The sequence below is a fragment of the Tetrao urogallus genome, assembly GCF_951394365.1.
Source record: "Tetrao urogallus genome assembly, chromosome: Z".
NCBI classification, from domain to species: domain Eukaryota; kingdom Metazoa; phylum Chordata; class Aves; order Galliformes; family Phasianidae; genus Tetrao; species Tetrao urogallus.
In genome coordinates, this window is record NC_136816.1 from 35,595,073 (window position 1) to 35,621,695 (window position 26,623).

Here is a 26,623-nt window from a genome sequence, read left to right on the forward strand (position 1 = left end):
TCATTTTGCTATAAGGCTGTTGGAGATCCCCTTTATAGTCTAGAATGCATCATATATAACAGACCTGGACAGAGTGTTTGTTTAACCTTACAGCCCAAATTGTTCAGCACTGTATTTAAAATAAAGGAAATTGGAGGCTTCTGTCCTACAGTAAGAGATTCCTTTACCATGATGCAGCAGTTCTGCTTTTAATGGGGCATGTACACAAAATATACAGCAGTGCCTCATCAGAGACCTTTTGAAGGAGTCAGCAAGTCTTGCGTACAGCTGATCTCTGCTTTAGCAGTAGCAGCTGTTTAATGTTCTTCAACGTGTGCACTTGTTTTCACGTGAAGGTGGTGAGGGTTGACTGAAAGAGACAACAGAAAATTTCCAACCTCAATTAATAAAGCTACATTTTTTTGTATTGGCTTGCAAGGGTCCGTGAAGCTTTAGGAAAGGAATGGTAGAATGACTGAGACATAGGTTAATTAAAATTTTAACGCTTCACTGTGTATATGAATCTGTCATCCTGTACAGAGTTATCACAAAAATTATGTGCTTTTGCATCAAGTGTTGATGTGGTACTGGTTGGTGCCTACAGGTAAGGTTATGGTGTTTCAAATAATATTGTAGAATTAGAAAAGAGAAGGCCAAAAGAGTAACATAAAATAGGAATGGGATTCATAAAAAAGATGTAACAGATTGAGTAGGAGATACAGTATGAAATGGCTGGAAGAGAGTGACCAGGCAAAGATAGTTAAGTAATTAGAACTAAAGGCACTTAGCAAAATCATGAAGCAGCTGATGTACTGAAAGGCTACTTTTAAAATACTGTCCTCAGTCATAAATATGTTATTGTAAATGCCAAAATTATTTTAAAATGTTGAAAAATAAATATTTAGACATATTGCTGAAGTCTACAAAGACTAAGGAGGCATCTACGGAGCCTGAAGTGGGTGCTGTTAGAAGAAAAGACCAGTGACTAAGCCAGCAACTATTTTTGTTCTTTTTTTGGAATTTTTTTGGAAGTGTTTGCTTCCTTCAGGATAGAGTGCTGTGTTGAATAGGTACTTTTCTCAACCAGTGTAAGTGCATTTATGAATCCTAAACAAAAATTTGACACATCAATGGTAGTGTGAATATGTACTCACACTTAATTCAGCAATAATGCTACTAACTGATATATCTTTTGTAAAGACTAGTAACCTGATAAACTGAACCATTTTGCAGGCTGTTCTAATAAAAATAAAGATTTTTATTCCATCATCATAAAGCTGTTCGGATCATGAGAGTGTGGCAATTCAAGCATACATCAGTAAATGAAGATTTTAAAGACAGATATTCAACTAATGTAGAGGTTATTTGTCAGCTGAGCTGCTCCGACATACAACATTGGACAGTCTCTGAAAAAGTCAGTATAATTGCATATAATTACAGAATGACAGTCTGGAAAATTTTTTAATAAATTCCAGCTCATAATTGTACAAAAGGTGCTCCTGTTCTAGTAAGGGGTACTGTTTCTGATCTGTTGTTACTTCTTGCTTTGCGCACCACTGACCACAGTTGTCCTAATTTTGAGAAGAGTAGGGAAGAGCTCTTTTGCTGCAATAGAACAGTATCAGTGTTCTTTTTTAGAGTCTCCTGAGGGCATAAAAAAAAATTATGTCAGCCCTAAGGCATGAAAAAGGTGGCAAGCAGTCACCATGGGTCATTTGGCTGATATAAAGTAAGGACTCAATTAATTTCTTTGTCTGACAGCTGCCATTAGCTTTGGGTACTGTTACAATTTTTTTAAAAAGTTCGAATTTTATCAGGCAGTGACCTGGTGCAAGCTGCTGCCTTGAGGCTAAAGCAAATTGATTTTGCTTTTGTTTTTTGTTAAAGGGAAGGATAAGGCATTCATTCCAACAATTAATGTATGGCTGAGGTTTAAATAAAATAGTTTCGTTACTTTTCTAACAGCGATTCCATGCATTTTTCCATATTCCTACTCTCTTTTATCCCTTGATGTCTTTAAAGCTAGTCCATTCTTGGCCAGAGTATTACCGCGATGCCTGCTGGTTCTTCTAATTGTTTAACCATAGGCATACCCGAGCCCTGTATAATTGCTTGCTGAAGAAAATTTAAATATTAATTACATTTCAGATGTTTTGGTAATCCCTTTTGTTACTGCTAATCTTGCAAACACATGGGTTAAATCAAAACCCTCTACTGTTAAGGAAGAGGTAGACATTAATGAATTTGTTGGTCAGATCCCAACCATCTGGCTCAGTAATTATTTAGAATCTTAGCTTTGTTTTAGGTCAAGCTTGTACTAGATTCCACTGAAACAGGAAATGGAACCACATCTTTGCACTGTAGAGTTGCTGTCACAATGTGGAGGAAGAATGGTATGGGAATTATAATTTATGGCACCTGATGCCTTACAAGGCCTGTGAGAGCAGATACTGAACATTATGTGTTCCTTCCTTCCCCCTTTTTCTTCTAAATGCCTTATTCCTGTGCTGTAGTGAAACCAAAATCAGTCTTGTCTTAGCTTTGCAGTAAATTACCTCATTTGAAGCAGCTTACTGGTTGCTGTATTTTTGCTAGAAGCACATTAGCATTTGCAGAGTTAAATCCGCTTACTAGAATGGAGCTTGTACCCTTGTGTGGTGTTCTTGCTCAGTGAAAACTCTTAGTACATCAGCTACTCAGCATTTGTAAGAGGCACACACCTGGCCTCACTAATGACTACTCAGTGCCACTTAAATTCTGTTCAGAGGTGAGGGTTGCATTTGCAAAGTAAAAATTACTCTAGTCTGAAACACAGTTTGCAGTTGCAAGGAACCCTTAGTGGGAGAGCCTGCAGTTACTCAAGGACAGATGCAGAAAACAGTTTTAAGCATATTGCACAACATCAAAGGTGTAATATTTTGCTTACTCATAGCTGGCACTTGAAGCATCAAGAGTAAGTAGCTATCTTTGTGATTGACCTTTAGTATCTCTAAATGACTTGCTCTCTGCCTTCTGCTTCTGCAAGGGCATCTGGCTGACCATCCAGATACCCAGCCCACATTCAAACTACTTTCAGCAGAAGAGGTTAGAAGTTAATGTTGGGCATGAATCTTGTAGCAAGCTCTTTGGTAATAATAGGTGCTGGCTGGATTAGAATTAAAGTCTTCTATACTGGATGAGGATTGTGTTACTAGTGTGCCATCTGGGAAATGAGAGACTCAGCCACTGCAGGAATGCTTTCTATTCATAAAGGTTGGAAAAGACAACTATGATTACCTTGTCCAATTGTCACCCATCACCAGCACGCCCATTAACCATGTCCCTAAATGCCATGTCTACCCTGTTGAGAAGATGTAAACCATCTTCCAATTAAGAACCCTGTGTTGATGACAGTATGAAATTTATGAGACAAATATGAGGCTGTCCTCCCCCCCCCCCCCCCCAGATTTGCACATTTCTCTAGGAAAAAAAAAAAAAATCTTGTAATGGGTTCCAGATTTAAGGGTGGCTTAATTTGCTAATTTATTTTATTTGTCTTATGAGATGCCAGCTGTAAAGAAAGTTTGAAACACCTGCGGTCTGTTCCCACAAGACAGTGTGGTATATGGTAGTGTTGAGACCCTTCTGTAACTGAAGATCTAAAATGGTTTTAAAAAGTTGCTCAATAAGCTAACTGAAAAGGAAATGTTACATTTTCCCTTCAACTGTTGATTTTTTCTTCTCCAGAAAAAAATGTAGAAAAAAGTTTGGTAACAAAACATATTTTGCAATGAAAATGCTTTCCAATTGAAATCTGCTGCAACAAACCTTGAGTGAATTTATAGGATCTTTAATCTTGTCCTAGCTATAACAGCTAATTAATCTTGGAATAAATATAGCATGAATATGGAAGAGATGAGGCACAATTTTTAATTATTAATAGTTAACTCTGTGAGACTTGAAGATAAATACTTGAGGGAAGATCTTTCCTACAACTAAAATTGAAATATGCAGACAAATATAGGGGTGGGTATTTTCAGAACTGTTGATGAGATGTTTATATTCCCCTGACAATCAGATGGCACTGGACACCTAATTGCTGTGTCTTTGAAAATCTCCAAAAATCATAAAGTAACTACTGAGTTTTCTGGAAGATTTGACTGAATTGCCCGTATATTTCCATCAACAGAGGTCACTATGGAAATCTGAGCTTCTGAAAGCTTCCTGGCAGTTCCCTGACCTCCAAGTGAAAATTGAGACTGTTTCATTGTTCCATTTGCTCCATTTATAACCCACAAAAGCCAGGCCTTAGCGAAACATCTGTTCACTTCTGGAAGTCTGGTGCATGAGGAATTTTTCTGTATTTGTACACCCTGTTTTATGTGGTGCTCAAGGATATTTTCCAGTACTTGCTCCATTCAGTTCTTAAATCCCTTAATTAAATAAAAAAGATAAGTGCATTAATTATTTTCTCCAGCTTGCCCTTTCCCTTATTCATGAATTGTGAGGATTTCATATTTGCAATTTTATTTTTTTTTTTTTTTTGTCTCTGCTTTTTATTAGAATAGGTAATTGACTTCTTCAAATAGCCATAGGAGCAGACCTGTGTGCTGGTATTTCAGCTTGGCCTTTCAAAAGAAAATATCAGACAAAATGTGGCCTGCTCTTACTGGATGAAAATATTGAGAAGCCTTCTGATTCTCCACTCTCTGGGAACATTACAGGACTATTCCTTGTCCAAATTCTCTTTTCTATCTGACTCTTCAGTGAGAACTGTCTGGATCCTGGTGACAGTGGGGTGGGCCTTCTGAATAGGTTAAGGAAAGTAAATTTGCATCTATGCATCTTAAGTGCTTTACTATCTGTTTGTTCTGATCTATGAAGTACTGTATCAAATTTCTTTAATTACCTTTTTAAGGACAACCATTACCTCCACACCATTCACTATTCTTCAGAGCAAGATAAAGAAATGACACATCTGTGTGATCTGGAAAAGAGTCAGATGTGCTAGACATTTGATAAGTTGGTGATCCAGGCGTTATTCTCTCACTAATATTTCATTCCCTCACAGCAAAAAGAAATACACTGAGCAGAAGGGAGAGGAAGAAATTGTGTAAATTTTTTTTTGTTAGTTGGGGCTTGGGATGTGGGCTTTGTTTTGTTTTGTTTTGTTTTGTTTTATGTGAGTACTAGGTTTCCATAAGTCTCACAGCTGTAAGAGAGTTTCAAACAGAAGTATGTAATAATGCTTATCTCCAAATCTTCAATATTGCTGTTAACTGTATGTGAATGTTTCTGAAAAGCCATAGAATTTGCCTTTAGAGGCATTTCAAATATTACACACGGTCATACAGTTACAAAGTTTTCTTCTTGAAGTAGGATTTAGAGCCACAAAGAAAAAGGTTAAAAATACAGCGCCCTCCCCCCCACTCCCCATGGTCTAAGGCTCTCCAGTGTTGATGCTGCTTACTAAAGCTGAATAGTACACTTTTTGACCAGCTGCTTCTGCAGCACAGATCTCATTTTAGTGTAGAGATTTTTTTGCTTACTGGAAAAATCCTTGTACAAATGCTTTTGGCTGTAGTCAGAAGTGGTACTTGAGTATCAGCATGTTCTTTTGTCAATCAAGACATCCTCCTGAACAGTTCAGCTAGTGTGAGCAGGAGATGTGGTAAGGCTCTTAACTGAAATGTGAGCCTACTTTTACATCACCAAAGCATTTGGGTTTATTTTCCAGGAGAGTGAAAACTGAAAGTTTTCTTTCCATTACAGTCCTTCCCCTCAAAGTTAGAAACTTAGGTAGGCATTCTTACCTCTCTGTTGTGCTTTCACTGTCCACAAAGTAAGCATTTTGTGGAAAATACAACTTTTGGATAGAATGAAGTGTGCCTTTCAAATTTTCAATTCTTCCTAGAAAAGAACAACAGTTTGTATTCTGAGAATATTGACTGAAATATATTATTTATACATTCTTTAGTTACACAGGGTCTGTAGAAGACAGCAGTAATGAACAGGAAATGTTTATGTTTCTGAACAGTTTATACAGTGCAATTACAATATAATAGCAGCATGGAGGTGGCTTTACCTTGTGCATGGTAAAAGAAAAAATGCTACTTCCCATTTTTTATGCCACATATGTCTTCAAGGATTTTGTTGCCTCCTATGATCTGTATTAATCTCTGATCTCCGCTTTGCCTTTCCAGCACTGGCTTGAGCCCAATAAGTCCATCTTCAAGCAAATGAAATGTAAGTGTTGAGAGCTCGTGTTTTTAATGTGGTTTTGAAGTGCTCAAAGTCTTTTCTGTGCTTCTGTGCAATATTTTAGAGTGCACTTTATTTATTTCCTGTTGGAGAGAGGCCTTTCATGGTCTATCCAGAATCTCTGTAAAACCTTATTTCACTGTTTTTTCACAACTCTGCACACCAAGAGCTTTACCTTATTGTGCAAGGTAGGAGCCAGAGGCCAGCTGACATTTGTGGAGTGGCAGATCTGGTGAGGAAAAGACTTGTATCCTGTGGCTCTCTATTTCAGTCAGCTTAGTCAAGCACTGGGAGGCGGCAATGAAGTATGGAGTGTGACAATCTACTGTGATCACTGTTTTGTTGTTGTTGTTGTTGTTTATTTGCTCATTTGCTTGCTTTCCACAGCTCAGTGCTTCCTGCCAATGCAGAGCATTAGTTTAAGATCATTGTTGCAGACAAATAAATTTAAGTGCTAGGTAGCTGTGAATTACTGCCATAGACAAGGAGAAAATTACAACCTTTTTTTTTTAATAAAATAGAAATGCATCATTTGAACTGTTTGAAATGTTATGATCTGGCTCATGCTTTCCGTTAAATGGTCCAACTGTGAAGACCTTGTCATTAAACAGAGGTACTTCAATACTCAGAACTACAGCAGAATACATCCAGCAGCAAAAGAAGCTCTTTATTTGACTGTTGCTGGAGACTTGATTTAGGGCTCTGGGAGTTGCATCTTGTTCAGTAAAAGTTGTTGTCTATCAACTTAGATTCTGAAATGAAGGCAGGTTTTACTCACAAACCTCTAATTTGATTTTAAAGTATGAATACAAGGAATATTTTATTTGGGAGACTGCTTATTTTAAAATGAGATGAATCTAAAGAGATTGTCAAATATATAAAAACAAACGAAAACACCTGGGTGGAGGATGGATGGAATTCTCCCATTAGTGCTACAGTGTATATATTGCAAGATGTTCATACATATGCATATTCATGGGCACTAGCTTATTCACTGTGTTACTAGCTTATTCACTATGTTATGGTTCATGTGTTTATTGTATGATGTTTTAGGTAGCAAGAGTGCTGTGCTTTTATAACATAGCAACATGTTCAGGAGCTCTGCCAACAGATGCACTGAGAGTGTTTTGATTTATTCAGAACAACTCTTGTCTGTGTATATATGTTGCCTAGATGTGATTGATGGTAGTTAATAAATTCCATAGATGTTGTGATGTGATGGACTTATCAGAGGGCCTGTGTGGCTTTTGTGGTAGAATCCTAATCAAAACTCTGAGGACTGAAAGCAAAATGTTAAATGAAGTGAAATAGTTGCAGCTAGTATGAGGTTATTTATCGCTGTGGAAAGTTTAAGTCTCAAGAACAACAACAAAAAGAATTAGAGGCCAACAAAGGTGTTTTGTTATCATCCTATGGGAAATAAATAGAATTAAATGTGCAGTTGGCTTTTCGTGAGCAACTTTCATTTTAATACTAGTGTAGCTTAATTTTATTTTTTGTAATAGATGAAGGACTTTAGTTTCTACATTAGTGCCTTAAGGAAACAAAACAAGTATATATACATCTTATATACATGTATAAATAGAATCCATGTATATTATGGATAAATATATATATCTCTTCTACAGGTTTCAAGAATGTTTTTGTACATGAGGAAGCTCATTTTTCTAAAAATATTACTGTATTAGGACAGAATACTAAATAATTTCTAAAGGCACACAAAGTTAACTTGTATTTTGTTTAAAAATATTCAGTTTACTATGAAAATACTTAGACTCAAAAGCTAGTTTATAGATCACCAGTATTAATTTAAAAAGTGTCACAGTCTCAGGTGACTCAAGTGAGGACTGAAATTAGTAGCAGGGAAAGCATGAGAACTGAAATGATGAAGGGACGGTAAAAGAACATGCATTATGTATATCTGACTTTTGGGAGAAGTGGTTGCAGAATGCTCTTCAAAATGAGTATGTTAGATGGAGGTTTCCTTTTCTTTCTTTCCATCAAGGAATTCAGAAAACAGTGAAATGATGGGTTTTGTAAGAACAGCTTTTCCACACGAGAACAGCAAAATGAAGAGCAGTCTTTATTTAATACTAATTATTTAAAATATTCTATATTCAACTGAATACTTGGATTTGCATATGGTTGCAAGGTATTTGGATACATGCAGCAAAAACGGAGAAATGCTGCATGCTTGATCTCAGCTACCATTTGTCGGAGACTTCATTTTCCCTTGCACAGTAACAGGTTTTTCAGTGTATGGCTCTATCATAGCTGTGATGCTTAAATTGTAAGTCTGTTTCTCAACCATTTTTACTACTACTTTTTTTGAGAGGGAAATTTATTCTCTGAGAAGTGTCTTGAATGTCAGTTTTGTTTGTACTGGTTACAGCACATTGTTTGCCACCTGTAAGTGACAGAGATACTGCTGACAATCTGTTTAACAAGTCTTTATGAGGTTGCATAAGACAGTTATGTCTCTGTGGTTCTAGGTAAAGCCCTTTTTAATCCAGTTTTTATGTTCTTTTGTGTGTTTTATTTTTTACTGTTTTTCTCTCCCAGATGCTGGCAGTAAAGTTCTTCTGTTTTGCCAGCTTCTAATGTTTTTATATTTATTTTATATCTAGAAGAGTCCCAGTGTAAGTTTTATTGGTCACTTGAGCACTAATATTCATAAAGAACAGTTTTGCCATCCACTCTATTCTCCCTCTTTTGCCCTATTCATTTTTAAGGTTATTTGTATAACAAGTATGCAACTATCCTGTAACCACTTTCGTGAGAAATAGCTAACTGTGTGGGTTTTGTTCTTGATGACAGTGGAAAAAAAGCAGTCTTGCTTTTCTGTATTCAAAATACATGTTTTTCCTACTGTTTTACATCTCAGATGATCTGAGAGAGTAGTGCAGAAAAGATGTTCTACTGTATCATGCCATTGGAGTGTGCTAAGAGACTTTAATTTCCTTCAACTCTAATGCTATTGTTAAATGGGCAAATAGCTGAAATGAACTGGAGGAAACAAGAATGCAGGTGTAGAAATGAACTGCTGAAATCTTTCTTACAGATTCTTAAACTAATTTCCCATGGATTTTTCCATGCCTCAGTACAAATCTGGAAAAAAAAAAAAAAAAAAGAATTTAACCAAATATGAGGTTTGTAAATACATGTGCATTGAAAGAAGGAAGTTTCAAGTGATTCTTTGGGCACAAGCCTGAGTGCCCTATGTTCTTTATCTTTGACTCCATGAGGAATTAATAACAGAATTTGAAGAATTATGGTAATTGGCTGATGAAAATCCTTCTTGCCTGGTGTTCTACCACAGCTAATTAAATGTGACGCGGAAGACTCCACAGTTGGAGGTCTATAACAGATTAGCAATCTCTCATACATAAAATAAAACCACTGAGTAGTGGTCTGCCTTAAACATGCTCAGGCAGTTATGTGGATAAACATCTGATTTACTTAGTAAGAAAAGAGATATATGGAATCAGCAGCATACGTAGCATATGTCCTATGGTTCTCCAGAGGTCCTTTTGCAGTGGTAGTTAACATGAAGGTAGCTGGAGTATATATAAATATATATTGTACAATGAGCGCTAAATGTTGGTGAGATAATGTAGTTCAGAGAATCTACAACAGCAAAGGGAGATAGAGGAAGTTTTATGCCATGTTGTATCCACAAGGTTATGAAGGTAACTTAAACATGTGTTTTTGGTAGCTGTGTAAACTCCGTGTTTAACAGGAAAAAAAAAAAAAAGAAATACTGCCAATATAGATCTCTGCTGAGGTTAGTATTTGTGCTGGTTGAAAAGAATGTTGTTGAAAAAGAAGAGGAATCAAACACTTATAGAACTTATATCAAGTTTTTCACTGTATTTTTAAATTTTTTTTTGTTTGTTTGTTATTTCAGATTTTCTGCCAATAAAGGAAATGATAATATAAATGTGTAATTTTTCTTAGGCTTATCATTCCTGTAAGCTCTTTGTATATAAAGCCAAATTAAGTGATGTAGGAAGCCTTGCTTAAAAATAGATGCACTGAGTTCCATGTCCCACCTCCTTCTTTGTTTCAGTCAGAGTATTGGAGGTTTGGTTTTCAACTAAGAGCTCCTTACTGTTTAATGCATATTGGATAGTTTCTCTTAGTTAAAGGCAATCAAAATCTTAAAACTTAAAATCTGTTACCACAAAAAACTTCGCATGCTGTGTGTGCAAGCTCTTTCATGGGGCTCTAGGTCAAGCAGTGGAAGGTTTCAGCATTTGACATAATTAAAGTAAGTTTTATTCTTTTTGGCCATCATCTTTTATGTACTGTTAACACGTAATCAGCCAAATTAATAATCTTATTGCAACAGATTTTACAGTCAGTACTATTCTAAGTGATAAAATCCTTCAAAATGATTTTAACTGTGAATCTTTTTGAGTAAGAAAGGAAAGTTTGCAGTGGTAGGATGTTCTGAGAAACCCTTGGGCATTTCCCTACACTAGCTGCTCCTTATCTGATAAAGGACCCATTGGAGAGAAAAGGCTTAGAGCTATTGTAACCCCAATTTTATTCAGACATTCAGCGTTGAAGAGAAGTTCTGAAAATTGAGTTCTGTTTTGGGAAGGTTTGTTGTTGTCATTGCATCCACTTCAGTAAAAGTGAGAAAGTAATTTTAATTTCAAGGAACTGAGGAATTGTTGGATTTGACAATCTCATTTTCTGAGCTGATACAATCCACTGACTATCTTGCTTTTCATGGCAATATACAGAATGAAGGAATGTGAGGTTCTCTTTTGCGTTTCTCCACTGCTGTAAAATCTGTAAGACAAAGGCCTTTATAAATGTTTGCACATCTCTGTTTCGGTTTTTGTAGGAATATTATGATTATGGTATATTTTAAACTCACGTTGGAGAAGAAAGTGTTGTATGTGTTTTCTCCCTCCCTCTTGCCTCAAATGTTTGTTGTGGCTTATTTTCTAATTGAGAAAAAGGGCCTGGAAAAGAAAATCCTTTTTTCTTCTGTAGGTGAAGGTGCCCTGTAACACTTCTAGAGCTTAAAGGAATGCATGGTGTCATATTCTTTCTAGTATTTCAAATTGCAATTTGGGATCGTGCTGTTTGTGTGTGTTGCAGAAAAAGTACATCTATTTAGCAGGCAGCTGGAACCTTGTTTTGTATTATTTGCTGCTCTCCTGAGGAGGAGTCTAGGAAAAGGCTTCAAGTTGGCTTCAAACTACCTTGCCCAGTCTCCTGTGCATTCTGAGTGTTTAAATACACTTCCACTGAATGCTGCTGTGCTAGAGGGACAACATTTCTGTTATAAACTTAGCTACTGACTGGTTGTGAGCTTTCTTTGGTCTGATACTCTTTTGCACAGGGAAGAGTCATTATTGCTTTTCTGCTGCTGCCACAAATTACTAAGAGTTTGGTTCTTCTACCATTAACTTTCTTTGCTTTTTCACAGTCGAAGTTTCATGTCACTTCACTGACATAAAAATTTTGCTCAAATTTTTAGGGTCTTTTGTAGGCTTTTACTAACTAGATTCTTTCTGCATCCCCATTTCAAGCAGAAACAAATTCTATATCTATCAGGACATTTGAGTATTTTTCTTACTGAGGAGTTTTTCTTAACCATTTAATACAAGCTATCTCTTCTGTCAAGTTTTCTAAGTGGAAGCACATTCTGAAAGTGCAAAATTTTGTCCCTTGCTTAGTTGTAAGAATCCTATTAAGAAGAGATAGACCATTTAAAATGACAAACATTATCTTTCACTTTGTCCAGGTAATGTGACTCCTTCATTTTCCTTCATGGGACATTGAGTTTAGTTTGAGTTTAGTTGTCCTTCCTACAGGGCAGGAAGGACATAGCAATGTTGGATGTTTTACAGAAAATTTTCAATCCCTTTAAGACAATAATGACATCACATATAAGATGAAAAAGCCCACAGAAGCTTTCATCCCTATGATCTCTCATGAGGTAACCTGTAGATTTGCCAGTTACCATGACTTGTGTGATAGTGCAGTAGTTTTCTCTCCACACCATTTACTTTTTGAATTTGCAGGATTTTCCTTCTTATTTCAACAGAAATCTGAAAAAACCCACAAATGTTATCAGGCTACAGATAGTTCTGAGTGCTATCCCTACCATGCCTGATACATTTTTAAGCCCTCAATGTGGTTTTCACACTTATTTTTTCCTAACGTGATATTTGAAAGATGTCTCTTTCATTAGAATAATGGTGTTTTATTTGCTTTCAGCTCCTTTTATAATCACCAAATGATTACTAGCTTTGGGTTAGATGGTATCTTGAATGCTATCAAAGATACAACAGTAGGATATAAAGCTTTGTTCATTAATGTAGAGCTGAGAGACACAGATTGCTTACGTTAAATCTTTTTCTGTTTACTGTACTAATTTTCTTCCTTTCTTTTTTCCTTTTCCTTACTCTCTCTTTCTCTCTTTCTCTCTCTCTCTCTTTCTCTCTCTCTCTTTCTTTCTTTCTTTCTTTCTTTCTTTCTTTCTTTCTTTCTTTCTTTCTTTCTTTCTTTCTTTCTTTCTTTCTTTCTTTCTTTCTTTCTTTCTTTCTTTCTTTCTTTCTTTCTTTCTTTCTTTCTTTCTTTCTTTCTTTCTTTCTTTCTTTCTTTCTTTCTTTCTTTCTTTCTTTCTTTCTTTCTTTCTTTCTTTCTTTCTTTCTTTCTTTCTTTCTTTCTTTCTTTTTCTCTCTTTCTCTCTTTCTCTCTCTCTTTCTCTCTCTCTTTCTCTCTCTCTTTCTCTCTCTCTTTCTCTCTCTCTTTCTCTCTTTCTCTCTCTCTTTCTCTCTCTCTTTCTCTCTTTCTCTCTCTCTTTCTCTCTTTCTCTCTCTCTTTCTCTCTCTCTTTCTCTCCCTCTCTTTCTCTCTTTCTCTCTTTCTCTTTTTTCTCTCCTTCTCTCTCTTACTGTTTCTCCCTCCCTCCCTTTCTCCCTCCCTCCCTTTCTTTCTCTCTGCCTTTCTCTCTAAGCGTATTAAGTGTATTTAAGGCCCATGGCTGATGTGATAGAAGTAGATAATGGGGTCTTATTAAGTACTGAAAACAGAAACAATTCTTTCTCTAACTTCCTTAGCTAAAGTTAATTAATGTTTCCTTCTATTTTTGTTATCTTAGCATTATCATTACCAGAAATAACAATTATTCATAACATCTTCATACCTTACTGTAACTAGATAAAAATTCTTCCTGTTCATAAATTGCCAAAAGAAAAAAGAAAAAGAAAAAGAAAAAGAAAAATAATGAGCAGTTCAATTTTTTTTTTGTTTTTTTTTTGGTACTGCTTGTCAAGTGCAAAACCATGTATAAATTGATTTGCGTAGATAGCTTGCATTTTGCACATCCTTTCGTCTTTGTCATTTACTTTGTTCTTTTAATGTGCATTTATTTTATTTTATTTATTTTTTTTTTTTTTTAATTCCCGCCTGATTCTTCAGAGCTAACCTTCATACAGGCTTCTTTGTAGGACTCTTGGAGGCCACTTCTTCAGAGCGGCTAAGGCAATGTTATTTGCTACTGTTCTCATGCTTTTTCTTTATGATTTTTCAGCTCATCCACCATATACCATGTGCTTTAGAGTGAAATTCTACCCTCATGAACCCTTGAAGATTAAAGAAGAGCTCACCAGGTATTATTTTTTCTGTGCATTTAATGTGAATTCTTTTACAAGTTCAAACTAAGACAGCTTGTTGGGTAGACTAGGGTTCTCATTGTGCTGAAATGCACTGTTTGCACTATTGATAATCTTTTTTTATTTACTGTATACCTGGGGACTTTTAAAAGTAGCTTAAAGGGACTTTTCCTAACATACAGAGAAGTAGTGATGCTGGTAAAGGACTTTCTGAAAGAGAAGCAGTGATCAGTGGTTGGCAAATATTACGCTAATTTCTGCATGGAAGGATTTTGGACTGGAATAAGTTTCTTTTTGTTTCTTAGGTTTTCTTTTGTATGTGTCTGAAACAAGCTGTGAGTTTAATTCAATAACATTTCTCTTTCAACAGGAACTTTGAAACTTTTTCTGTTTTTTTTTTTTTTTTTTCCATTTGAAGTGTCTGTTCATTAGAACCAAAACCCTATAGTATTTTTAAACTGTGAACCAACATTCTTTAGAAAACTGATGTAGAATTGAAAAATATTTACAGTTTTAATGTATAGCTATGTTAGAAGTTTTGTTGCGTATATAGAATTTTCCAATGTTTTCGAGATACACCTGTGCAACAATTCAACTGCACTTATTGAATGGGATTTCTGTCCTTTCTTCTAGCCTTAGTAAATATTCCGTGACTGCATATTTTTCAAGAAAGTTATTGAGGAAAAGAGGTGGCAGCTTTTTTGAGCTCTGCATCAGCTGTGCAGGACTGTATGTCTCCCTTATCATGTTGATAGTTAGCAGGTCGCACCGCTAACTAGTGTGTGTTATAGAAGTACAGAGCAATGAAGTTATAGAAGTACAGAGCAATGAAGCACTTGTTGTTTTGGGATTTCCACTGACACTTTCGCCAACGCTTGCAAATTCTTGTGTTCACAAGTCACTTTGTGAACAGCAGTGAACCCATTATCCTTGATCTTGCAGTTGAAGTTTCAGGAACAGCTTGCATTCTCCTGAATGGTAAATTTACAATTTGTATAGAGCAGCTGGAACATACTGTTCATATTACAACTATTTATCTCGAATCACATTTAGCTGAGGGAACAGGTTGTAAACCAGGAAGTCAAGGAATTTTCAGTATTTGTTAATGTTTGCCCTTGAATGAATATTTTACTTTTCATGAGACATAGTTTACACTTTCTAAGACTTGGATGCTCACTCAGGAGAAGTTTCATCAAAACACAAAGCACCTTGAATTAGCTCACTGATGTATATTGTGCTGTCAGTATGTTTTAGTCTTTGCTAGAATAGTTTAAAAACCAATTTGAAGTCAATATGTTGTTTGAAAAATATTTTTTTGATCTTTTTTTAGAGTATTACTAATGAGGTACTAGATTGTCTTAAAACAGAGAAATAATCTTTTTTTTGTATATTCTCCTACTGTGCATGATGCATTTGTGTATCTGATCAGCTTTCTAGTTTCCTGTTGTTGCTGTTTAGAAAGTTTTCTTTGTTATCTGCCCAGGTCTCTTACACAATAACAAGGTATGAGAGTGCTCATGAAATCGGCAAGTAAAGTGTAAAGTCTTGTAAGTTAGCACTGAGAGTCTGCTTCATTGATTAAAGGAGGAGGTCAAATTCAAGATAATGCTCTAAATTGATTGGAATTTTTTGTTTTTTTTCTTCTTCTTAATTACAATGACAAGTGAAATACAAGAAGAAGAATGCCAATTAATATTTGACAGAGGGCAATTATGAAACCTGGATGGCTGATGATCTGTTCAGTATGTTTTTTTGTGGCAGGGGTTGTTTGTAATTTTATGACCTCTGCCCTTATCACGTGTTCTTTGCAGCGTGTGCTTAAGATGATCTGAAAATAAATTAGTAATATTGCCCCTCTTTGACTTAAAAGCTGCTGAACTTCATAACTGTATTTATGGTCAGATGAGTCACAGTAAAATTGTGCATTTACATTTCTCTTTCTGTACATGCCTAAATGTACCACAGAGCAGTTCTCTTGCTTCAGAAATCTGATGGGTGCCACAGTCCCCACTTAGGTGAAGAAATTAAAAGACAGTGGGACTTATCCTATCACATTTTCATATTACTGTTTTATCCAGAATATTAATTAACCATTTCTAAATACCCCAAGTGAATTGTTGTCAATATATTCTTTGTAAAAGCCATATATGGGTAAATCTTCAATGAAGTATCTTAGAGACATCAGGGAGATGTACAGCTGGTTAAAAGAGCTGTATTTGATATAAAAATCATGTATTTGCCACATGAAACTGTGTGTATGGAATAAAGTGTATAATTTCTGTGAAGACAGTATGAAGTAAAGAGTTTCAGACATTCTCCTCCTTGGATTACTGCTGCTTCATTTCTCACCTGCCTTGGGTAGGATGGACTGTAATCCTTGAGGTATTCTGTTGTTTTACTGCTCTGTAGGAGATGTTTTTAGAAAATTAACCTAGCTGAAGTCACTTCTCTGTCTATAATATATGGGAAAAAAAGCTGGAAGAATCTGAAAGTATGTGCACCACATATTCGGAGACTGGGAATGCCCCGGGAAAAGCACTGAACCATGCAGTTGCCTGTCATTACATTTAGTTCCACTGTTCAGGACATGTGTGAATACTGTTAGTCACATTATACCATTCTACTTGCTTTCTTTCATCTTCCCTCTTTTTAATTCATGATAACTTCCATGCTTTTGGAATAAAATCAATGTGTGCTGCAGGATGTTAAAGCACTTTGAGATAAAGCTGTGCTAAATAAGAAATTCTGTGAGCTTGGAATAAAGTTTCAACGTATTCCTGGACACTGAGGTTCTGTGTGGTCCTTGATCTCTGTGTACTCTGCAGTTGGTTAATGCCACAATTGAGTGTGCCTCTGAACTTAATTTCAGTTGCACTGGAGGCTTAGCAGATTGCAATGCTAACAGTGAATGTAGGTTTTTGAATAGTTTGTGTAATCTTTTAAATACAAATACTTGAGTGATAAGTATTATATATACATATCTATCATCACTATACATAGTGATAAGAGTGGGGGGGGTCTCTGCATTATGGACAATCTTTCCGAGTTTGACTTCTGTCTCAGGTAGTATCTAGTGACCTCAGACTTTTCTGAATGATAAATCTGTAGTTTTCTTACAGATGATCTAACAGTATTATGGGCAATATGGACTCAGATCAAAACACCTCAGTTTTTGAAAATAACATTTAACTGACTTCACTTAATATCCCTAACTGAGATTAATAACTACAGTTTTTTAATTAGGCAATAGCAGTATAATAAGCAGTATAATATAAGTATATAAGCAGTATAATAAGGCTCTCACATCTCACTTGTTTCCTGCCACACATACCTGTAAAACATAGGTTCTATTTCTTTCTCATTAAATCAGCATCTACTCTGCAACCTGTTTTCTGACTTACTCTCCACGGAGCTAGGTGGACTTGATACATAGACTTGTAGTATTGTTAATTTTCTTTACTCTTTATTTTGCATCTTTTTATCTTTTACTGCACTGCATGTCAGTTGTTTTTGCATACAGCATGAGAGTCTTCATGGAGAGAGCATACAGGATTCACCGTAAGGGTTAAGATTATTCTTCTGGCTTGACATGCAAAAATGTAAAGTTGCTGTGAAAGGAAGTTGTAACTACAAAGGCCATTCAATCTGCTGTACAAACAGCATCCCAGTGATTTTTCTGTAAAGCGCAGATGTTTTTGCTCTGTGCCACTCTTCACTATTCTTTGATCACAGGTCAGAGCCTTGGGAGGGTCCACAGCTGTGTAAGCATGAGATGTTGCACGTGAACAGATTGCGAACACACAAGGGAGTGTGAACAGATGGGTCCCAGGACCCATTGCACATGGGCACAGATTTTTACTGTTTACTTTTTTTCAGCGTTCTTGTTTAGATAATAAATAAATCAGTGTTTTTTCTTTCTTATGTAATAAAGTAGCCCAAGGACTCATTCCTTGTTATCTCTAAATCCTTGCATTATACTGTGTATGCATAATTAAAATGCAAAAATATGAAGTCATCTGAGGTCCCAAGGGATTGATCTAAAATGCTGCAGATAATACGGTATCAACAATAATCCATGATTATTGTAGAAAAGATGGGTCGTGGGTTAGTAGCTCGTGGAATTAACCAAAGATGGATTATTGCTACTAGCTGTCATCAGGCACTTTTTTCCTAATCCATGTTTCCTAATCCAAGCAGTTCTTCAATCACTAGGCTGTCATAAAACAGTGTTATAGGTACTTGGTACAAGAGAAGCAGATGAAAAATGCCTTACTGGAAATCATATAAAATAGCAAAGACTGTGGGGATGTAAACATGGCAAATTAAAGAGCCCTGAGTGAGCTGGTCTAACTGAGGAAGAACAGTACTGCTGCATGCATGCAGGGCTTAACTAGCCCTGTTGCAATCAGCTATACTTGATGCTGCTTTTTGCTGGAAAAGCCTGGCACATTTCCCTCCAAAAGTGGCCATTAATGCTTCTGTGGTATTTGAGTATCAAACTACATATTTGCAAGATTAAAGTCTTGCAATAAACTAATCCTTCAAAAAATGAGCTAATATTGGGTAGACCTGTTTTGCAGAAAACTGTTCCTGATATAATTTAGGAATAACTCTAAACACTCTAAATGCTCTGATTGCCCTTCTCAGCTATTCTGAGACAGCTGAATACAATATACAATATACATTGTAATGGTAGCTATTCCAAAGCTTCTGCAAATACACTTGTCTGTTTTGGCTTTGTGGAGCCCATGTTAGCAGTTATCCAATGAGTTTATGGCTTTGGTAATATTGGACTCTCAATGAAATACCATAGTCTTAAAAGTGAATGAGTTGTTAGTAAGAGCTTGCAGCTAGCATTCAGGGTGGAAAAAATAAACAAGAAAATTAATCCATTAGACTTCTGGATTTTTTTGGTGAAGCCTGTGCCCAGGGTTCAAGCAGAGCTGGGAGGTTCAGAGTTCCTCTTATGACTCTTAGGGAAATGCAAGAGAACTGAGAAGATGCAGCTCTGCATCAGAAAAGAATCTATTCCTGTGTTGTATTGAGGCTTTTATTAATCTGCTATTCAAAATGAACGTGTAAACTGTTTCTTCCTATTCCTTTGTTCTTTAATTGTTTCCCATGTAACCAGTGTTGCCAAGCAGTTGGCTAAACAGTAATGTTTCAAGCTTTTTCCTTTTCCCAAGGAAAGATCATGTGTAGTAATGCAGACCCTGACCAGGTCTAAAGCCAGGACAAGCCCATTTATTGCTAGATCCATGTGGTAGTAATCATCACTTTTTTTCCATATTTATTTATTTATAGAAGGTGATACTATTGATTGAAACCTTCTCTGAGGCTTTTTTACCAGGAACGGTGCTGAATTTTTAGCGTTAGAACAACATCCCTCAGAGCATGCAAAAAAGTTAGTGATTCTTCCTAGAGATGCTTGTTAATGGAAAAGACAGTTAAGCACTGTCATGATTTTATGATGTTTGGTTATTGGTATTACACATCATAAAATCATGTAGTCCACTGGTATTTAAAGAGTTAATGCTCCAGGTCCAGGTACCTGTCCCAGAAGACAACAACTACTACATCCCCCAGAGGACTGTCCGCTGCTCTGTTACCATTTCTGCTCAGGAGGAGCAGGTAAAAGGCCTTGGCATTCCAATCTTATTTAGTAAAATAATTTGTTTCTCTTCAGATCGTTGCAGCTGTATTGTTTTGGGCCCATCTCTCTACCCTTTTTCCTTTCCAGGGTGCAGATCCACGGGTCTGTCTGCCCTGCTAGTCACAGAACTGGGCCAAATCAGCCTGTAAACTGTTGACAATCACTTACAGAAATAAATTAACAAGGTAGCTCCTGCTACTTTTGCTGTTAGATATTTGTGGGTGGATCATACAGTTGGCGTTTTCTGTGTGAAGGGGGATAGATTGATATTTCTCATGTCTGAACGCAAAGATCATGTTTTTAAGGCATGATGACAATGTTCTAGTTTCTCATTTCTCTACTAGGATTTGGGTTATGCCTAATTAGGTGAATTGAAAGGGCAGCTGCTGTACATTACTGTGATGTGCTTATTAATACAGATATTTTGTAAGTGTTTTGAATAAAATTGTCACATCTTTCCATAAAAACAAGAATGCAAAGTCATGACCTTTTTCTACCCATAAAAATTCACTTCCATTAGGTATCTTCAGTTGTGCTTTTAGAAATTTTAACAATTACATGCCTGCCTCTTCATTTTGATAATTTTTTTTTGGAGTTGTTACTTGCACGTTTGCCTTACAATTTATTTTTTGGACTGGATAGCACTGTTTGTCTCGGCAGCTTTTTTTGTCAGTTCACTCGTTGTGTAAGGTACTTTCTTTCATATGCCTTAAACAACCCTCTGATTGTACTGATGTCTCTGAGCTCTGTTACTGGAGGATTTGGTGATTAGCAGCTCTTCATTCATCCTTCCCACTGCCTTCATTGTGTCCTAAGACTCAATTTTGTTCCCCCCTCAACTCTCCCTGTAAGGGGAGCTCTATCCTCTCACTTGTTTTAGTTGTTCTCTTTATCAAACTCAGCTGTGTCTTCTGTGAAATGCAGAGTAGAGGTAGGTATAGCATTTAAGGTGTGATTACACCAAGACTTAAAGAAACTGCACAATGTCCTTCTGTCTCGTTCTCAGTATTTTTCTCAATGTCTCTCAATTTTTGTTTTTTTGTCTTTTGGCTGCTTCTGCACACTGAATTGATGATTTCAGAGACTATTTGTGCTGAGTCCAGGAGCTATCTGTCAAATATGAAAATGTGTTTAATAAACAGTGAATTGAATGATTGCTTTTCTTTAAGCTATCAAAATACTTCACAAATATTTGTAAGTAGGCAAATAATACATTTCTTTAGAGAATATATATTTTTACTATTAGCCCTACTATCTAGGTGGAATTGTAAAGCAAATAACAGATATCTCTTAGTTGTAGTATTAGATACTAGCATGTAGTAATTAGTGCTTAGGTTAGATTCATATACTTTGTCAGGAAACTAGACTTCAAGCAGCATAACTGATACCTTCAACTGTAGAAGACAGGATGCAAAATTATTGTCCAGGCTGGTGTACATAAAGAGCTCATAAAACTCTGCCGTGTGAGGAGGGCACCCAGTCCAGGAATAAACAAAGCCTTTGCACTCTGCTCTCTGCACCTGAGTATTCAGTGTAGCTTGGGAAAGAGCAGAACAGTCAAAGCCAGACATTACTGAGACTAGATTTTTTGAAACTTTGTGGTGTCTCTCTAGACAACCATGTCTACTGGAAGGGAAGGTTGTGGCAGCTCTGGGTGAAATGCTTGTTACTGTAATAGAATGAGTGAAGCAATTTAAACACAAGATAAAAAAACACAAAGTAGACAAACCACAGGTTGTAATTGTAAGCTTTCTTGCTTCATTGAATGTCTTAAATAGGTGCATAAACAGGTAACAATTAAACAGTTGGAAACATGATACCTGAAAACAAGAATAGGCGTTACTGACCCTGCATCCACAGTTCCAGAAAGAATTTGGCTTAGAGTTGAGTCGTATTTATTGCAAACAGATAATAGATGGAAATGAGGTTATTGGATGATAGATGATTGTGAACATAAATGCTAGAAGCATAAGTTTATTGGCTTGCTGGTAAGCCTTAGTTCTTAGTCAGGACTGTAAATTAGGCTATAAATTGTGCTAAAGCTTGCAAAAACATAGTGGTGGAAAGACACAAGAAGCAGTAAAAACAGATTGAATCTGTAAGTTATTTGAATCTGTTGAGTGTAGGCAATTTTAAATACGTACATAAGCCTTACTGAAGTAAGTAGTCAGCTGTTTGCTGACCTTGGACATATATTACTTTATGAGGATTATAGAAAACGTCTGAAGTTGAGACAAATTCTTGCAAAGCTTACAACTTTGACTTTCAGTCCAAAGTTCATTTATTGCCTTTCAGGAGAACTCCACAATGTCTAGGTTTTGTTCTAAACTGTCCTAGCTGCTATGCCCGAAGAAGATGAACAGTATCCAGTGCAGTTTGCTCTGTGGGTGATCTCTGAAAAAAAAGGCATTTATAATCTGCATGGATATTAGTATTTTTCCCTGCCCTTTTTCTGAGCTCAGATGCTTTCCTGGTGTCCCAGCCAACAATTTTTCCAGTCTTTATTGGGAACTGCGATCTGTGCTGCTTTTTCCCTTTGACTGCTACCTTCTGTCTTTTAAATGGCTTTTGTTCCAGGAGTGAAATCATTCTCTGAAAGTGCAGTATAGAACCATTTGATTAAAGTTTCTGAAAAATGTCAGGGCACAACTAGTTTTTTTACCTGGATTTTAGTGGTCAAATGCACGCAACAGCACAGTAGCATGGAAATTTAGTGGCAGAAAAAAATGTAGTATTCTTGTTTTAAAAATTCTTAATGTAGTGAGAATGTGTGCAAAATGAAGTAGGAAGACAAGTGAACAATTTAACAGATCCTGGTTCCAAAACAATTGAAACATTGCAAAAACAAAACCCTTTTCATTTATGGGAAAATATAAACAGAGCTACTTCTTCAGACAAGCAAGTGCTAGGAATTACACATTTTAAAAACAGATCAATAGGATTTATGGACCATTTCTGTGACAGAAGCTAGCCTACATGACTGTTTGAGTTCAGCTCTATAATCCCAGGACAGGGAAGAATTCGTTCTGAGGCCCATGTTCCTTTCCCTAAAGTTAAGCCTTATGTGTCTCACTTCAGCCTCTGCAAAAGTATGGAGAAGATTAAACTGGAAGCTGTTAAAAAACACCTGAAAGGCAGTGCAGTCTTTTGTCACAGCCAGTATGGGTTCACAGGAGGAAAGTCCTGTTTAATGAACTTAGTTTCTTTTTACACAAGATTACTGATATAGTTCACCAAGGCAAACTGGTTGATGTAATCTTTTTGAATTTCAGCAAAGCTTTTGATACTGTCTCTCATGGTCTTCTTGTGGACAAAATGTCCACTGTAGAGCTAGACAAAAACATAACATGGTAGGTAAACGATTGGTGGGTCAGACTCAGTGATGTTTATAGTGAATTGTATTCCATCAGGCTGGTGGCCATACACTTGTGGTAATCTACAAGGGCTCCATTTCAGGGACAATTCTCTTCAATGTTTTTATAAATGATCAGGGTGCAAGAGTTGAAGTAAGTAAGTTTGTGTATGACACCGGATTGTGAGGAGCTGCTGTTTATCTTGCTCCACAACTGCTGTTCTGAATAGTTTTTCTTGTATTCTCACAAGGAGCTGTTTAGTCCCTTGAGGTTAGAGAGGCATTGCAGAGAGTTCTTGATAGATCAGAAGGCTGAGCAATTACCATGGATGGAATTTAAAAAGTGCAGATGCTGAATTCTGCACCAGAGGTGGCATAACCCTGGATGTATTTACAGAGTGAGAGTAAGCACTGCTGTGGAATGAGGATTTGGGTGTTCTGGCAAGTTGCACATGAGGCAGCAGTGTGCCCTGGCAGCCCAAATGGCCAAATACCTGGGGTGCAGCAGGTCCTGCACTGCCATCGGGGGTGGGGAGGGGCTGTCTGCTCTGCTCTGTGCTGTGCCGTCTCACCTACAGCACTGGGTGCAGCTTTGAGTGCCAAAATAGGAGAAGGGCATAAAACTATGAGAGAGCATCCATAGGAAGGCTACAAAGATGGTGAAGAGTCTGAGGGCAAAGTGTGTGAGGAACAGCTGAGGTGCTTGGGTGTGTTCAGCCCAGAGCAGTGCAGGCTGAAGGGAGGCTTGATGATGGCTGCAGCTCCTCACAGGGCAGCGCTGAGCTCTGCTCTCTGTAACAGCGACAGGGACCGAGGGAACAGCATGGAGCTGTGTCAGCTGTGCCACTCCTCACTTGAGGAGCAAGTTGGGCACTGAAATGGGCTTCTCAGAGCAGTGGTCATGGCACCAAGTCTGTTGGAGTCAAATAAAGTGTTTGGACAGTGTTCTCAGGCACAGGGTTTGAATACTGTGAGGTTCCATACGGAGCTAGAAGTTGTTCCTGATGATTCTGATGATCCCGCCCAATTTGCAATAGTCAGTGATTTTTTTATTCTGTTTTCTTATAAATGCCACATGTATGCACACTCCCACCCAAACACCCATGTTCATCTTCATGGAATTTTAGTGGAATGCATAGAAATGAGTTTTTTGGCCTCTTTCTGTGGGGTTTCTGTTGCTGCTGCTCTCATATTTCATCCTAAGTGCCAGTGTAATATCACAGTGACTCAAACTCCTTGTATTAAAGAAACTTGTTTTAAATTACACTAAATTAATGTATGTGTATTTTGGAAATAAAACTGCTGTCTATGGGGGAGAGAGGGAATTCCTGTCATCTCAGTTCAGGAATCTAACTTATTTTGTTGCATTGTATTAAATGGAGGAATTGAGAGCGAGTTTTGACTCTTGAATACGTGCTTTGAGTAAATTCCCAAGGATTTTCCATTCTCCCTTAGCTTTGAAGATAATGGTGATGGATGGCTCAAATTTGACTGTATTGGTACACGATCCTGTTACAGAGGAAATAATTTCTTGGAAAGCTTATTTTTTCTTCTTTTAAATTACAAAATACTTGTAGAATTTTTGATGGTATTTCTTACCATCCATCCTGCAGGAGAGATGTACCTGGTGCAATTCTGAGACTCAGATTCACAGTTCTTATCTCAGCTTTATGTCTGAATGTGTGAATTGGAAGAAACAGGTTAATATGCTTTTCCACAATCCTGCTTGCTTTCTTAATTCTTTGTAGTCATTTTTAAACTCAGAAACCATCAATGTGTAGTGTCTTTGGATACCTGTTGACCTTATGACAGACTAGCAAGACATGCTGTGAAATCCTAGGTGGCTTTTTCAGCATTTCTTAAAAGGGGAAATACAGTTTGGCCTCAAGTTAATGGTAGCTCTTTAGAGAATTGCAACCTGATGACTCACCTTGGCAAAACTTAGAAGAAATTTAGAACAAGAATATAGAGACACTCATTTGCTAAGTTTCTGTTTGGTATCTAAATGAGTGTATGTTTCAGTGTTTTTCAGTAAACTCTCCTTGCGAATCAAAAATTTTTACTGCATCTCACTGATGCCATTGGTTCACCATGTTGCAAGTATATTCTCTTCAGAACTATGTACAATCAAGCTGTGCCAAATTATGGAAGTAAAACAGAGGTTAGCTACTGAGTGAAGACTACAGGGGAAAAACAGGTGTTGCAGTAAAGAGCCTTGAAGAGCAAGTTTTCAGCAGAAGTTTGTAATGCTTTAGTACAGTGAAAGGATGTGTTCACATTGAAAGCAAGTTGCTTTTCTTTGCAATAGTCCTGTTTTTATGTAGCATTTAGTAACAGTCTAAGGAAAGGAGGCAAATTTATCTCGCCTTTCCTGTCTTCACCTAAGCTGCATGGTACAGGAATTCATAGTACACACAGAACCAAGCAACTTGGTTGAAATGTGCTTGACATCAGTGTTATTGGTAAAGTGCATTTTTAGTGGCTATGCTGTAGCTTAAGCTTGGACAGGACTCCCTGCATCAGTGGACCTGCTGAGGGTAAGCTGAATCCACTGACACTGCTAAAACCATAGAGTTGTTTGACTTTTTCTGGCTAAAACAACACTCACATGTTGTGTTTTCCATGGGGTGAAACTGCTATGTGGTGCAGCTGTAATGAGGGACGTGACTGGGGAAGTGGCTGTGGGTGCACAGCTAGGCTGCATGCTGGGCCTCTGCCAAGCAGGCCTGGGAGATTGCTCTGGAGGATGGAAAGCGGAAGGGAAGGAGAAGGCCTCCCAGCCACACCTCTCCTATTGCTGTTCTAAATCATCCTGCCCTGTGGCAGGAGAAAGGGGACAACTGGAATGAGCCATTTCCTCTCATCAGTACTGCTCTATGAGGAGCAACTCCTAAGAGGAAGGGAACTGGCAGTTTCCCTCAGGCAGGTCTCCGCGGCTCCGTGCACTGCCCAGGGAGTGTGGTGCCTCAAAATGTCTGTGAGGATCCCTCACAGGTTTAAGAAAGACAGAGGAAGTAATTGTTCCCATCGTGGCCAATATGCTGTGTGAAGCTGTATTTAATGAGAGAGGGTTTGCTCAAGAAAATCTGAAATAGTGTAATTTATTTCACATTGCTAATGAGCATTGCAGTACATTTGAGCTGTACATTTCTAATCAAATACTCTACATGCTTTCTGTTAGTGGGAATTTGTTACTTCGGCTGCCATTATTTCATTTTTCATGAGAAAAAATCTTTTGTTTTAGACCTAGTTTTGCCCGTGGTTTCTCATTACCTTTTCCTGACATTTCAAGTTGCAAGAGAACGATTCAGAATAGCTGCACAGATGGTTTCAGTTTAATCTGCTATAGAAAAATACAACATTATTTGCTTTTTTTTTTTTTTTTTTTTTTTTCCAATTTCAGATACCTCTTATACCTGCAAATAAAAAGGGATATTTTCCACGGCCGTTTGCTGTGTTCTTTTTCTGATGCTGCCTACCTGGGTGCTTGTATAGTCCAAGGTAAGTACAAGCAGAAGATTTGTGAGAAATAATTCATAACTCTTAAAAGTAATCAATATAAAGAGAAATGCAAAATTGTGTGAGATTGGTGATGAGAATAGCAATAACTTTTTTTTTTTTAACTGTATTTTTTTTTTTCTCTGCATTTATGTGGGTTTTAAAATGTTTAAGTAATTCAGCTTGTAGCTAGCTTATGACACACAGGACTTAAACAATAACAACAACAACAAAACACCAACAAAACTAACTAACCAACCAC

At 37.1% G+C, this 26,623-nt stretch overlaps 1 protein-coding gene across 1 annotated transcript in view; it reads left to right on the plus strand.

Moving 5' to 3' along the window:
- The window catches only part of FRMD3 (FERM domain containing 3), a gene marked incomplete at both ends in the record, with an annotated part of 143,151 nt that overhangs the window by 70,707 nt on the left and 45,821 nt on the right, over positions 1 to 26,623 (plus strand). Inside the window, 3 exons of the mRNA XM_079548643.1 lie at positions 6,162 to 6,204; positions 13,777 to 13,855; positions 26,267 to 26,364. Coding sequence (XP_079404769.1) covers positions 6,162 to 6,204; positions 13,777 to 13,855; positions 26,267 to 26,364 — 220 coding nt within the window. The remainder of the gene's footprint in view (positions 1 to 6,161; positions 6,205 to 13,776; positions 13,856 to 26,266; positions 26,365 to 26,623) is intronic.